Raw genomic sequence first — 14571 nt, forward strand, 5'->3', positions numbered from 1 at the left:
AGTGCAAAGCGGTTTGGGGGTGGCTAGTACACCCCTTGCCACTGGCCCTCCAGACACCATCGTTCCTGCTGTGCTGCCACAGGCCGTTTCACTTCTCGCTTGCTCTGTAACCACTGGCTTTTCAGAAGAACGTGGAAAAAAAAGCTGGCAAAGCAACATGGTCTGCCTAGCACCCTGCAGAAACAGGGTCAAGCCCCGGTGACTTTGGGCAGCCACCACCAAAGTGAGATGGGTGGAAATGTAGGCAGGGAGTGAGCGCTGGCTTAGCCCCCAGGTTTGTCCTCTGCCCTGAAAGATGCTGCAAAGCATGATTCTGTGCAGAGGGTAAAGTATCGGGTTTGGCTTCCAAAAAGGCCTCGGAGCAGCATTTCTTGAAAAAATACCTCAAAGGATAACCCAAATCTTGCTGAGTATTTGGAGAGAAACCACTACCAACTTGATAAGTACTTGCAGTCCTTGCTCTTTCCAGATGCCAGGCTCAAAAGCATCTTGAGGCTGACTTATCTGACTGCCTGCAGATCTCCTTGGAAATAAATAAATGCCGGTGTAAGCAATGGCAAACTGAACTTGGAAAGTTTCACAATGCAGCAGCGGAGGGCTGAGCCTCCTGCAAGGCATCACCCAGGATGGTTTTGCATTGTAACGTGGCTGGGAGAAAACAGCCAAACTGTTTACCAAAGAAATTCAAAAGTTTTCCAAGAACAAGATTAGGGGGAAAATAGGAATTTAATATGCTGCTCCCAACAGCCTGGAAAGCTTAGTAATTAAATTACAGAAATTGCTCACAGGGAAGGGGGACCCAGGGCTGAAAAGGCAGGAGGGAGCAGCAGCAACTTATCTTTTCAGAGGGCAAAGGGATGGGGTGAGCACTGCTCATAGATAAAAATTCATGTTTAATGTTTTTATCGGTGCCATGCTGTTTCTTTGCGTGCTAGTCTGAGCTTACAGGAGGTGCACAGATCTTGAAAGGGATCCAAAACATTTTTTCCTGATTTTTAAAAAAAATTTAAATAAATACGCCCTCCCAAACACAAATCACTATCCAGATCCTCCAAAAAGCTGCGTGCAGGTCCAGCACCCCTAGCAGGAAGCACCTTGGCAGCCGCCCCGGCCCCAGCCCCGGCACAGGAAGGGCAGAGCCATTTCTCACTGACAAAGAAAAACAAGTCCCAGCCCTCCGCTCCAGATCCCAGTGGGCAGAGGCTGCTCCACCTGCTCCACTGGCACATTTGGGACCTGCCTTCACCCCTTGGCAGAGCTGTGACGGTGCATGTTCCCTCTCTATCAATTTTATCTTGCCCCAAACCCATTCAACTTGGGGGAGCAAAATTGCAAACGTCATCCACAGATTTAGTAGGATTTGGATTTAATTGCAGCCTTGGCTATATCCCCGAGCTGCACAGCTAGCTGTCACTCCTGGAGCCTCCATCCCAAATAACACCACAAGGTCTGAGAGTGTATCTTTCCACCACCAGCCTGTTCAGGCTCATTTTTTCAACCAAAACGCATCTCCAACACTCATTGTGCCATTATTGCTACTGAACATGGGTGAGCACCTTGGGAAAGGGGGACAGGGGACAGATCAGTCTCAAGCAAAGCTGAGGTCACTTACCACCAAATACAGCATGGTGTAGAGGGAGAAGGACGCGTGCCCGGAGAAGAAGGATTTCCTGAAAAACAAAGCAGGTGCTAAGAACCAGCCGCTATAATCTTCTTACGCAGCATTATAATTTTACATGTATTATGGTGACTTGCCTGCTGCTACCGAGACAGTGCCAAAGCAGAGGGACCTACAACCCCCAATCCTTTGGTTTATAAAATGCCCGTTATTCACCACGCCTGCTCGCAAGGCAGAAAGCAAACGGATGGACAGGATGCTCGCATTGTTCGTCCCTTCCTGGTCTACTCGTGGGACAGCAGTTATTTCCAGGATAGCCCAATAACTCATCGTCTCGCCTCAAACAACCAGGAAACTGTAAAGAAGTAAGAAGCGAGCAATTTCTCTGGAAGCTGAATTGCAGCATGTGAAAAGCACCCCTGGAAATGTCAAAACTGGGCATCTGATGGATTTGATAGAGCTTGAAGGGGAGGTGACTGTGTGGAGTCTCCTTGGATGAGAAGCTCCCTTCTCCACTGCATAGGACAGCTTGAGCTGCTCACCATGAGCTCAGCTTTGGGGTGAATTCCCACATTGAGTAACCACTCAGGAAAACAATAGTGTAGGAGTAAAGAGAAAGGAAAAGAAATATTATTCAGCCACATCCCACAATTCCCGAGGGAAACTACCCAGTGCTGGCAGACGGAGTTACGGCCTTTGCAGAGAAAGCAGCATTTGAGTCATCTATTGCTGGCAGAGAAACCCCAAGACATATTTAGCACGAGACACCATTTTGGTGGCAGCAGCCCATCGCTTTGACACCACAGGATCTCACCTGGCTTCCTGGACTTTGCTGTCGCTTCCCCTGCAGGTGTAGTTTTGGATGTAAACTCCCTTAGCGCAGTTGATCGTGGAGAAATCCAAATCGCAAACTTCCAGGAAATGTGGCCGCAAGCGCCCGACGGACACTTTGGCAATGTCTGTGAAGGACTGGCTGATGGCACAGCCAAAAACAAAGCAGCCCACCTGCTTGTAGAGTGCTGCCACGTAGGGGTTCTGGATAAAGGAGCGTGACTTCTCCTTCAGGTAGTGGATGCGGTAGAGCTCTCCCGTTATAATCTGTGGGGGAAAACACAACAGAGAGGTTAGAGAGCAGGAAAGATGCTGTGCGAGACCAGTGATGAGTGGCAAACGTGGAGCCAAGACAGCTCTTCATCCTCTAAGCATCTCGAAACGAAAATCTGCTTCCACAGCAAGGAAGGAGAGCACATAGCCCAGCGTCTCTCCATCCTCCTCCTCTTCCCTCTCAAGAAGAGATCACAATGCTCAAAGTATTTTTTAACGGAAAAATTCCATAAACAAGAAAGAAAAAAAAACAAAAACAACAAACAAAACACACTACATTTTTGGTTTAGCACATTGGCATATCTTTACAGAAGTGATATAATGCCCCACATCTATACCAGCATAGTGGAAAAAAAAAAACGTAAAATGGATAAAGAATGAGTGTGCATTTGGGAGGAGGAGGTCAGATCCACTACCCCCATATCAAACTGATTTTGGAGGAAAACAAATGAACAACCTGCTTATCTTCCCCTCTGAAAACCACAAGCACAACAGAGGAAGACTTAGAAAGCCCCAACCTTTTCAGAATCTGGCCCAAAATTAGCCGCCAACAGACCAAATTCAAGCTGCTTAAATTCTCCATAAATGCCAACTATTTCTGGGCATATCAATGGGTATTGCCATTGCATGGCAACAAATCATGTATTTCTCATGACAGGGGTGCTGCTGTTTGACAATATCACCATAAATCACAGCCCAGGAGCAGAGGATCTTACTTCTCATAATCCTGATGCTTAAAAGGTGGGTTAATGAAAATCAGACTGTGAAATCAAGTCCAAATGTCTCACCGCTCCCAAAGAGCCAAAGGCTTAAATTGTTCTCCGCCACATTACACACCTAGTTTTTGAGCTCCAGATTTACAGCTTTAGGATTTTATTCATTACTTTAAATGTTTTCATACCTGAGTAATAAATTGAGGCAGGTTTGGTTGTTGTTTTTTTTTCAGCCACCCCCTCAGCCTTGCCCCTCTCCAGTCACAAGGACTGTGATATGTAAAATTAACTGTCAGGAAAAATGCCTTCATGTTAATTCCTTTCTGGAGCAGCCAGCAATATTCCTTCGACGTGGCAGCCTGCCAGTGGCATGCAGGAGACAAGGCTCCCCTGCCTACCTTTTTTAAAAGCTTGGCACAACCTTTGGAAAGTAATAAACTGGAAAGTATGGCAATTAGACTAAGAGGAGATGAAGCTGTATCATTGTTTGAACTCACTCGTACTGTAGCTTGAAAAAACAAAAGCTGACCTAGGGCAGCTGAAATGGCAGCTAAGCAGGTTTTATCAAAGAGAGATACAACTATAATAATAAAAAATAAAGGCCAAGCTAGAACACTTTGCTACCATGAACAGAAATATTTGGGTGGCTGCACCATCATTCAGGGTTTACATGTCCCCACTGATTTTTACTTTTGGTCTTGACCAGGAGTTGTCTGGGAAGCTGCAGCTAACTAGCTCCAGCATAATTTTAATCCTCTGAGACTCCAAAGACCATGGTTTATCTCCATTTTGGACCACCTTCCAGCACAAGCTGGCAGGCAGGACATCTGCTGGCATGAGAACCGCCAAGGGAGGTTGGAGTGCCTCCTGCTCCTCTGCCAGGAGGCAACTCCAGAGCATCCTGAATGGACACAGATGCTCCTGCACAGGGGCATGACCACCACCTGCAGCCTCCCAAAAGCCTGAATTCACAAGAGGAGCCACAAGGCTCAAAACTCATGGCTTTTGCAGAGAGGGGACAAGGCAACTTAAGCATGACATCTGATACTGGTAGATGTGCCATTACTCCAAATTCACAAATGGATCCATGTAAACCTGAGACTCTTGCCCTGGGAAAGGCGTGTGACCATTTTTTAAACAGGGACCGACAAAAGTCTGGGGATTAATATTTTTCTCTCACCTTTGGTGGTCTGGGTAATTGCATACATGTAGCAGATTGTAAATTGGAGACTTCATTCCCTTGCTAACACGCTGCTGGGCAGCCTTGAACCCTCCCTGCTTAGTTACAGCCACGGCTCAGATCTTAATGAGAAGGTAAAAATTGGGTAAACTTGGATTTTTTTGGCAGCGCTATCCCAGATAAAGCAGGATGGTGAAAAACTAATGCAGCACAGGTGTGCATAAACTGAAAGGAGATAAAAAACAAGTCTTAGAGATACTAAGCTCTTCTTGTGCCTTGTGCTTCTGGGCAAGCCACCCGCCTAGGACATATGCCATGCCTATGTGACAGGCACAGCTCTTGGGGGACTGTCACACACATTTAAGAAAGATGATCACTAGAGAGGAGCCAATACCACACTTTTGTGCCTAGGAATGCTTTTGCCAGACTTTGGGTTGTTGTACCCACTTTATTGTTATTATCAGGCATCACCAGCAACTCAATTAGCCTGTAATTAATTTTAGAGCTTTTCTAATCACTTATGTCTCTGGTGTAACATTCTCTGTGACTAATCACATTGAAGCACATCACCTTCAACTGTAAAACAATCAGCTAATCTGTCTGTGTGACATAGATCATCTAGGAAATTAATTTTCTTAGGTATTTTTTATAGGCTTTCAAGACCCATCAGGTGTGGGTATGCAGGGTGGCTCAGCAACGGTACCCATATGAGGCTCAGGATGGGGAAAACACCACCTTCCCCCAGCCATCCCAGGGACCATCAACATGCTTCTGTGCTCAAGATGATCAAACTAACCATCTTCCAACAAGAAGAGCAGTCAGGAGAGGTGTGAGAGCACACAGCCCAGGGGAATGAGAATCTCCAGGGTCATCTGCATGGAAATTTGCCTGAAGTCAGTAAATATGTAGGTATTAAAACCAAATGCATATCCTCCCGCATCCTGATTGAAGCAAAGGTCTTTGCCTCTGCCGTTTACTTCGCAAGCACTCTGGGTGTCCTCAAGCCATTTAAAACATGACCTGGACCTTTTACCCCAGGTTAGGCTGCCCATGACGTCATGTAAAGCAAGGGCGTGAAATTTTGGCTGCGCCATCCAAAACGCTGGGTCCCTAGAAGTCATCATAACCACCGTCCTGCCTTCTGAAGGCAAACGTTGTGAACAAGAGGAGCGGAGTCAGTGCTTTGTGGATTTGGAAGGAATTTCTATTATGCTACAGTAATGCTGGTATCTGGGTTACATCTGAAAAAAGAGGTCAGGCTGACTTGAATTTTCCATGCATGCTGCCATAGCAAAGAAATCTGTTGCTTCAATTCCTCGTTAGCCATTTGCATCACTCAGCAGCAAATAAGTGAGCTTTTGAATTTACCTTATTAAGTTATATTTGTTGTGGGCACAGTGAAGCAAGGGCAGAAACAACTAATTCTTTGGGGATTTTCTTTCTCTTTTAATTGACCTGCTATTTCGTGGTAGAAAGTTGACAGATCACATAGGCAACTGATTATGTTTCCAGTTTCTGTTCCAACTCCTGTTATTTGCCACTGCCTCGTTACTGATCAGCAGTACACTCCACATGGAGCCAGCGTGCTGATAGCTCAGGCAGTAAAGCGAAAACGAGAGGCTTTTCCATTTCATTTTTATGGCTTTTCCACACTTGGAGGTAATTCACCTGCAGGGTAAAATTCTGCCGTGTTTATAGAACTGGGGGTCTGGCACCTTTTGGGGAGGGAGGGGGTGTAGGAACAAGTCAGTTTTGGGGACCTGCTTTGCACAGTGACTATATGTGGTCAGGAAATGATTGGAGGTATTCACACCAAAAGCAGCAAGGCTGGGGATGAGGTATTACCAAAGCAGGCACCATGCCATGCTAAAATACTGATTACCCGTGACATTGGTCCTTTGAGGAAAGATGAAGGCTAAGAGGGGAAGAAGCGCTCTTGACCATCTCCATTCCTTTCCAGCTGAAGGACCAAGAGAAGGACATTTCTGGAAAAGCACCTGAGCTGTGCTGGCAGCAGGTGAGAAAGAAAATCTAGCTACTTTTCATAGGGGAATTTAATTTTCAGCTGGAAGCGTTTAACCAACGGCCAGGAGAAGCTCTTGCCTTCTGCCTCAGCACCAGTTACGTGCTGGGGTAAGGAAGCTCAGCTCCCTGGGCTGAATTCAGCTTTTTGGCTGACATATAAAGCTCTCACCATGCAATTGTTTCCTAGCACGGCTCTAGAAAACCTGGCAGGAAAAGAGAAATGAGGAGGCATCTGGAAGGTGGTGCATTAACTACTTTTTATAGCAAGGACACAAGGAATATGCTCCACCTGGAAGGTCTTAATTGTCTTTTTAATACGGCTGTAATATACAATCTCTTAAAACTCTAATACTAACCTGTGAAACTGTTCCAGGCACTAGTTAGCTGAAAAGATGTTGGAGTTTTTTTTCTTAACCTTAAAAATAGGCAAATACCAAGAGTTATTTGAATAGGCACAAGTCCTTACTGACACCCAAGTCTTTTTGCTTTTACTCTGAACTTCTACCGGAGAGTGAAAAAACTCTTGTGGATCTCACAGACTTGCCCAAACAGCTTTGGGGATGTTTATGAGCTTCAAGAGGAATCTCATTCCTCCCGTTACAAGCTTTCATTTGCAAATGTCTATTGCTCCATGCTCATGAGGAAGTCAGATAATTGTAGACAGTATGGACACACCAGCAAGATGCTGTTAAAGCCCCAACACTGACAGGCCACTGGTGCCATCAGCTGAAGAGGTGACAAAAAGCCTTGGAGGATGCCCAAGGGACATAAGAGGAGGTTTTGGAGGTGGGTACTTACAGCGAGGATGGCAATGAGGATGCCCGCAGCACACAGCACTGCGTCGTTGATTGTCTCCATCGTCTTCAGCGGGTACCTGATGCTGTCGTCATCACAGTAGAAGCCCCGCTGGTAGGGCTGGATTGTGCTCGTTTCAATGATGAGGAAGGGCAACCCAGCTGGAAAAAAGGGGAGACAATAACCAAACCCATCAGCAATACAGGCAAAGACAAGCAACTCACCAAAAACAAACAAAAAAAACAAACAACCAGAAAACCCCTTGCAAACCATGCAGCACCATTCCTGACACTTTTCTTTTCATATTGCTATTGTTCCAAAGGGAATGGCATTGGGATTTGTTTTTCCAAGTTGCTCTTGTGGAGAAAAAGCATCTCCTCTGTTATGGTTATCAGATGTCTGCACTGCCTGGTTTCAGTTAAGCCTCGTGCACTGCAGGTATTAACTTACAGGAATGGATCCCTAAAGCAATCCCTCTGCTAAAAGCCATGAAAATGAATCTGGCACTTTTCTCCAGAGAGGGCCTGATGCTCTGCTGAGCACCTCGCAGCAAGGCAGCCCAGAGCTGTGCAAACAAACACTGGAGTATCCAGTGTCAGCACCGCTTCTCCTACCTGCGCCATCCCCATTACTTTTAGGCCTCTGAAACCTTCTTCAGCTCCCTCCTCTCTGTATTTACAGAGTATATGTATGTTTGTGCCTACTAATGCCATAAGTCTACATGCTTTGAGCAGCTTCTGGGACACCCATCCTTGACCCATCTGTGCAAGGGGAACCTGAGCACAGACCCAGACAGCCCGTCCACAAAAGCTGCTGAACTCCCATCAGAGCCAGTTCACCTTCAATCACATTAAAAACAGATGAAATCCATTTTTAAAAGCTGTTTGTGAACCCCCTGTGCAGAACCTGCATCTGCACAGCTCGGCTGGACCTTTGCACCAGGCATGGAGTTCAAAAACAGGGGATGATGAGTTAGGGGACACATTATGAAGGGGATACCTCAAAATTGCTGCACGCAACTCCATATTCTTCTAAGTATTTCAGAGAAATACAGCATTGCCTCAGACCTGGAAGGAGAACCATGGGGTATTTCCCAGCCCTGATGTTACCTTGGGGCATGGCACCCTCCTTCCCTTCGCCTCAGTTTCCCCTTCCATCATTGCTGTCAAGGCCATCATGGAGAGAAGTAGTACATCCCTACCAAAACACACCTCAAAATCCCTGAAACCTGTATTGGGAGTAAATCACAAACCACAAGGTACAGGAAACCCTCCTCCCACTTGCAGAGCGAAACCCAGGTAAGGGGAAAACAAACACACAGCGATTCAAACTGTCCTTGAGCCAAGACAACAGGTCTCACACCCAGATCCTACAGAAAGCACTAAGGAATATTTGTCAACCACTAACTTGCTTATGTATCTGTGGGTTTGTTTAAACTGAGATGTCTAAGACATCAGAGGGTTTTTCCTTCTAAAATATAAATAAATAAAATGAAGTGTTGTTGGGTTTCAGCAAAATTTGGCCACAGTACATTGTTAGTAATCGTGATCTGCTAGATATGATTAGCAAAGGTACCATCCAGAGAGTTAAAAAGTGTCGCCCAAATACTGTTCCACATCTCCATGTGAATCACTTTCTGTATTTCTCTCTGCACTTGGCTCCTTTTCCTACATGTTAATAGGCTTGCCTAATCTGGGATTATTAGGGGGTTTTGTTAGTCTTAAGGAAAGGGAAAGTCCCCATCATCTGTTCCATGCGAGCAGGTACAACCATGTACAGACCCGAAGTCTTTTAAGTGCCCAAGAGCAGCCGGGGCCACCGCTCAGGATCCCTTTCAGATCCTCTCTAAATCTCTGGAAATGGGTTAATCGCAAGCACTGGGCCCCATGGCGCTTGGTAGAGCAGCACAGTTTCCACCACACATCTGAACTGGTGAGGAAAGGTTTCAGAACTGTCTGCGCAGCTCCAATTTGGTAAATAAAAATAGGACATGTCGTGTGAATCCAGTTGATCTTCGTTCCATTATTTAACCGTTTTGATGCCTAGCCAGCTTGGCCCCAAAACCTGCCTCTGATGCCGGCAATCCAATATTAATAGGCCACTTAAAAAATCTTTAGTTTCCCAATGAAAAATTGCAGGAGAAGAGCTAATGTTGCTTGGTATGGTCCAATTTCACGTGCACTTGAAGCAGCAGCGTAACAGTTGAACTCAGGGAGTAGACATGCCATGGTTACGTGGCTTATTGTTATTTCTCCAGTTCCTTTTGTTAATAGCTTTCACATGACAGGTCTGTAAAACACATGTTCCCACAGACAATAAAATACATCTGAAATCTAAAACTGGCTTTAAACAAAAACAAAAAAAAAAAAAAGGACAATAGTGTTCCTATATATTATGTGAACCCAGGAATAAGAAAGATTTTTTTTCCCTTCATTCATTGAACAGCATGGGGTAGTATTTCCGCATTTCAATTACATGTACACTTGCCACAGCTATAATAAGAGCATAACTGACCTATATGGTATACATTTTCTTAAAATGCGCATAGGCATAGTTTCGAAAATGCAATGGTTTTGTTTTCTCTCCTATGAACTTGTGGTTTAGTGGGATATTGCCAATCAAGTCTTGACATTTTTCCAGCAAAACAGTAACCTCAGATTCCCATTTTTTTCCCCCCTTTCCTTTTTTTTTTTCTTTTTTCTTTTTAACATGAGAAACATAAACATACTCTCCATAGCTGAATGGAAATTACTTACAAGACATAACACGCCCTTGATTTCAAGGGCTGGGTGAGCGGCTGCTCTTTCAACCCAAGGAAGAAAGACCCTAGCCCATTTCAAATTGTAAATTGGGCTCAAGAAGGTTCTTCTTCCATGAGGTTATTTCTTGGAGGACGGGTTGTCTAAGTGACTGGAAATGTGGGTCATCACCCACATTTTTTTTGGCAAGAGGTTTCCAGCACAGAGGAGCTTCTAGCAGTGCCAAAAGACAGCTAGAGAAAGGGTTTTTCAGAAAAAACACTACAGAGGGAAGTCTGGAAAACAGAAAATTAAACACAGAGAGAGATGCCTTTGGAATCCCTCAGCAAAACACCACAGAGACATTATTCACACTAGAAGATCTGCCAAAGGCAGAGGTATCCAGAAGAGAGGCTACAGCCCACACACACCCTTGGAAAGCAGCGTAGGGTTGTACCATGAAGATGGTGCATGTGGCCTCCTCACTTTTTCTGACCCTGTCTGCCTCTCTGGTTCAGTCTTTTAATAGGAAATTCAGATTACGCATCCCTGCTGCAGTGATTTGCATCAACAAATTCAACAGCTGAACTCCCTGTAAGGTTTTCAACCTCCACCACTTCCCTACCCGCATTACAAAACTACTGAGGATACAAGAGGTACATATCAGAAAATGGTAACAAATGGTAACGTGCACTGAAGTAAGCAATAGACATACGCAGTAGATAAAAAAATTACACTGATTTTGGGATTGGTCACGCTTCTCCAAAAATGGTCCTATTTGGCTGTGGCTACAACGCACCTACGTGTACAGACCTACTGCAAAATCTTTAGTAATGCTGTAGAAGGGCCTCATGTCCTCCTTAATACCGGTGTCTCCATGATGAGAAATGACACATCAGCCTATGGACCATGCCCTAAGGCACAGAGGCAACCCTGGGGCATCCATGTGTAACCAGAGAATCACTGTTATCCTCATTTCACAGACACAGGAAACCAAAGCACAGAACAAAAGGAATTTACTTATTCTGATGCACAAAAAGGTAAAAGGAGATGAGATTATCTTCTGAATCGTAACATCCTTCACAAGGTGAAGTGGTGTTTTCTCCCTTATATAAAGGGGATTTTTTTGCTTTAATAACAGAACAAGGAAAACCCAACCACATGCTTTTATCTACGCTATGCTGCAGGAGATCAAACAGGGCTCCAAAGCATGGTCATAATAGAAATCTCTTGGGGACTGATCCTGCTCCATATAAACAGGCTCAGCCCCACTCCAGGCAACACAGAGCAGGTGTGGACACTAACGAATTGTGAGAGACACCACAGGATGCCGTGGGGCTGGACATTGAAAAACGATGCTGCTTTTGTTGGGAGGAAGTCCAAGTGACTTGGTGACCTGTAACCGCTGGTGTCCTATGCTAAGCTATCTCAGTGCAAGGTTTAAATTTATTTGTCTTTCTATTTAATAAAGCAAATCCAAGTTTGGAAATCTAGCACCAAGGAAAAAACATTCCTTGGTCAGCACCTTTATTAAGAGGCAATTAATAGGCAATAATCTTGGGAAGGCTGGCAGTATGAAAGCTAAAACCCCATCACTAAGCCTTAAAAAAAAAAAAAAAACCAACAGCCTTGCAAAAACCCCATGTACTCTCTGGCTAGCTTGAAATGTGCACAAAATCAAAGGCAGAAATAAAAAGGGCTCTGTGTTGGGTATAGCACTTTGAATCTCAGAGTCTTTGAAAAGTTAACACTTGTGCAGATTTAATGGAGAAAAAAGAAAACAACAATCAAAAGGGGATAAGCTTTCCTTGGCCACCCATCGGAAAAACCAAGGGAGCGGGAGGGGAAGAGGTGTTTCTGCAGTGACCCAACCATGCAGCTTTCATCTTCCCTGCTCAACCTTCACCTTTGCACCAAATTTAACACCATCTCAGTCTTTTTTTTCTTCCCCACTAAATATTTCTTCTTTCAACCCTGCAGGTCAGTGGGATGTTGCTGGCTATCTCAACAAAGCAATGGTAATTTCTAACAAGCACTCTGTGATGTGTTTGGCTGCCAGTGTCCAGGCCCTGGGCGTGGTTTTAAGGTTTCAGTAGATTAGACGTCTATCTTACTAAGTGAAAAAGATCATTAAATAATTTGGCAGGGCTGAGGCACCTAATTCCTTATTCAAGACACATTCTGTAAATATTTGGTTACCTACAAGTGACGGGCTTTCTATTTGAAGTACTTAGTGGCTGATCTTGGGCACATATAAACCTTACTTGGTTTACAACATTTGTACATATTTTAAGATGCATAAAAACCAGATTAGCCTTCAGTAGGCTTTTATTGGGGCTTTAAAAGTGGGCTTCCCAGCTTTTAGAGAAGAATTGTAGTACTGCATAAGAGCCTTGGCAGCTGCTGCAATAGTGCACAACTCCTGAAGCCAGTTGACATCATATAGATGTATACACACACAGATAAAATTTAATAACATGAAGAATAGAAGTATTTCCACATCTCCATCATATCAGGCATATGCTTAAAATCACAATAGGGTCTGATTCTGCACCAGCACCAACAAAATAGGTGGGGGAAGGAGAGATAGGGGCTTGGTCAGCCAAAAAAAAATTATCTCAAGGGACGTGATCCACAGCCCAGTAGTAGATAAAAGAAGGGTCCTACTGCAGGCTGAATTGGGCAATTATGCTGGGATTTTCAAAGGTCTTGAAAGCATCAGTGATGTGCCTCCTTTCCCAATCTTTTTTGATTGAATCTTGATGTCCATATATTTGCAAGAGTCAACTAGGTTAACATCAGAAATACAGAGTATCATCAAGTCTCTGTTTTATTACCTGCTCAGTCTTAATTGTTCTCCACCTCAGTTCTAACAGTCCAGAAGACTGCTCTGTGCATCTGCCTGTATTTTGGAAACACATCTAATATCTGTGTTTGCAAAACAGATTCCCATTCAACCCTATTACAGTTCCACTACTCTCAGCTACAGAGACGCATAAGGATAGGCAATTCTCTAAACACACAAACAAACCCTAGACTTTACTGTGGAACAGGTACCTGCTTTAGAGTGCTAAAGAACCTATAAACAAGGATCAGCATATATTGCATTTCTCTGATTTGATCTGTTTGGAAAAGTCCTAGGACACTATGGGTTGAATTCCACAAAAAACCCCAATATATTAGTTCATTTTCTACTTGCTATGGGTTCCCCCATATATCTCACGCTAACCTTTGCGCCTACCTGTGTCAATCTATCTGGTGTCCTTCCTATCAAGAGAGTGTATTAAAAGAGCTTGATATTAAAGTGCACATATATTTATAATACCTAAAAAAAATGCATTAATAAGAACAAAAGGTCTTATCCAAGCCACAATACCCAGACACAGATAAAATTCTGCATTTGTGGGAGTAAAACAGATTTAAGCCACACTGGCCAACCAGCAATAGTTGGAGAGAAAGGATGAATATAAAAGACATTATCAACAGGAATCCAGAGCCAGCTCCAGTCAAACATAATGGAAACAAAGCCATCATTTCACATTGTCTACAGCAAGGCATAAAATGGTATATGCCATGAAAATTCTAATGCATAGGCATCTTTTGAGGCACCTCTATACACCCAAGTGCTTTGGAAGGTCTTGCAGATATGACAAGTCCAACCTAGGTTGACACAGCTTGAATAGAGGGAGGAAAAAAAAAGTAAAATTAAAAGTGTATCTGTGAACTTCGCAATACTGAGGGCAAATGGATCATGTGAAAAATACACCTCAGCGACTATCATGTTTTCAATTACAAATGAAGTGAACACAGTTTGCTGTGCTGGTCAGTGGGTTTGGAACGAGCCCTGCATCGCCACAGCTCCTCCGGGCTCAGCCTTCGAGGAAGGGCTGGGACCACCGCCCGGCCCCGGCAACGCTCGTGCTGTGGGAAAGGGGCACGGCACCCCAGTACTTTGTGGGAAATCTGGGAGTTTTCTTCCAAATCAATGTAAGGGTGAATAGAGCTGCTCCTGCCCTTCACCCTTCATCCACATCTTCTCACTGACAAACACTGGCTGCAGGAACCCTAATATTTCCCTGCACAATAACAGATCTGCTCCACTCCATCAGTCTCTATTCAAGAGGAAAGTTTTGTGGGCTGTTGTTGTTGCTTTAATATATAAAACAAGCAGCAGAAACTCCATATTTGAGCTTACTGCGCCCAAACACCATGACATATAAGCTCTGGTTCTTCTCTTTGCACAGCCATGCTGAACCCTAACAAGAGCAAGTAGAAATAAAAAACTGCAGCCCATTCAACGTAGTCAACAAAATTCTCTCTTCTATTAAAAATAAATAAATTTTTAAAAAATAATTAAAAAAAAAAAGCCACAAAGGTTTTGAAGCAAAAATAAAGCCA

The 14571-nt window shown here is 44.2% G+C and overlaps 1 protein-coding gene across 1 annotated transcript in view; it reads right to left on the bottom strand.

Annotated features, from left to right (window-relative positions):
* PLPP3 (phospholipid phosphatase 3) overlaps positions 1 to 14571 on the bottom strand; it is a gene marked incomplete at its 5' end in the record, with an annotated part of 43233 nt that overhangs the window by 11981 nt on the left and 16681 nt on the right. The window contains 3 exons of the mRNA XM_080349226.1: positions 1613 to 1670; positions 2433 to 2716; positions 7439 to 7596. Of these exons, the coding sequence (XP_080205352.1) occupies positions 1613 to 1670; positions 2433 to 2716; positions 7439 to 7596 (500 nt within the window). The remainder of the gene's footprint in view (positions 1 to 1612; positions 1671 to 2432; positions 2717 to 7438; positions 7597 to 14571) is intronic.

The sequence above is a fragment of the Nesoenas mayeri genome (assembly GCF_963082525.1).
Source record: "Nesoenas mayeri genome assembly, chromosome: 8".
Taxonomy (NCBI): domain Eukaryota; kingdom Metazoa; phylum Chordata; class Aves; order Columbiformes; family Columbidae; genus Nesoenas; species Nesoenas mayeri.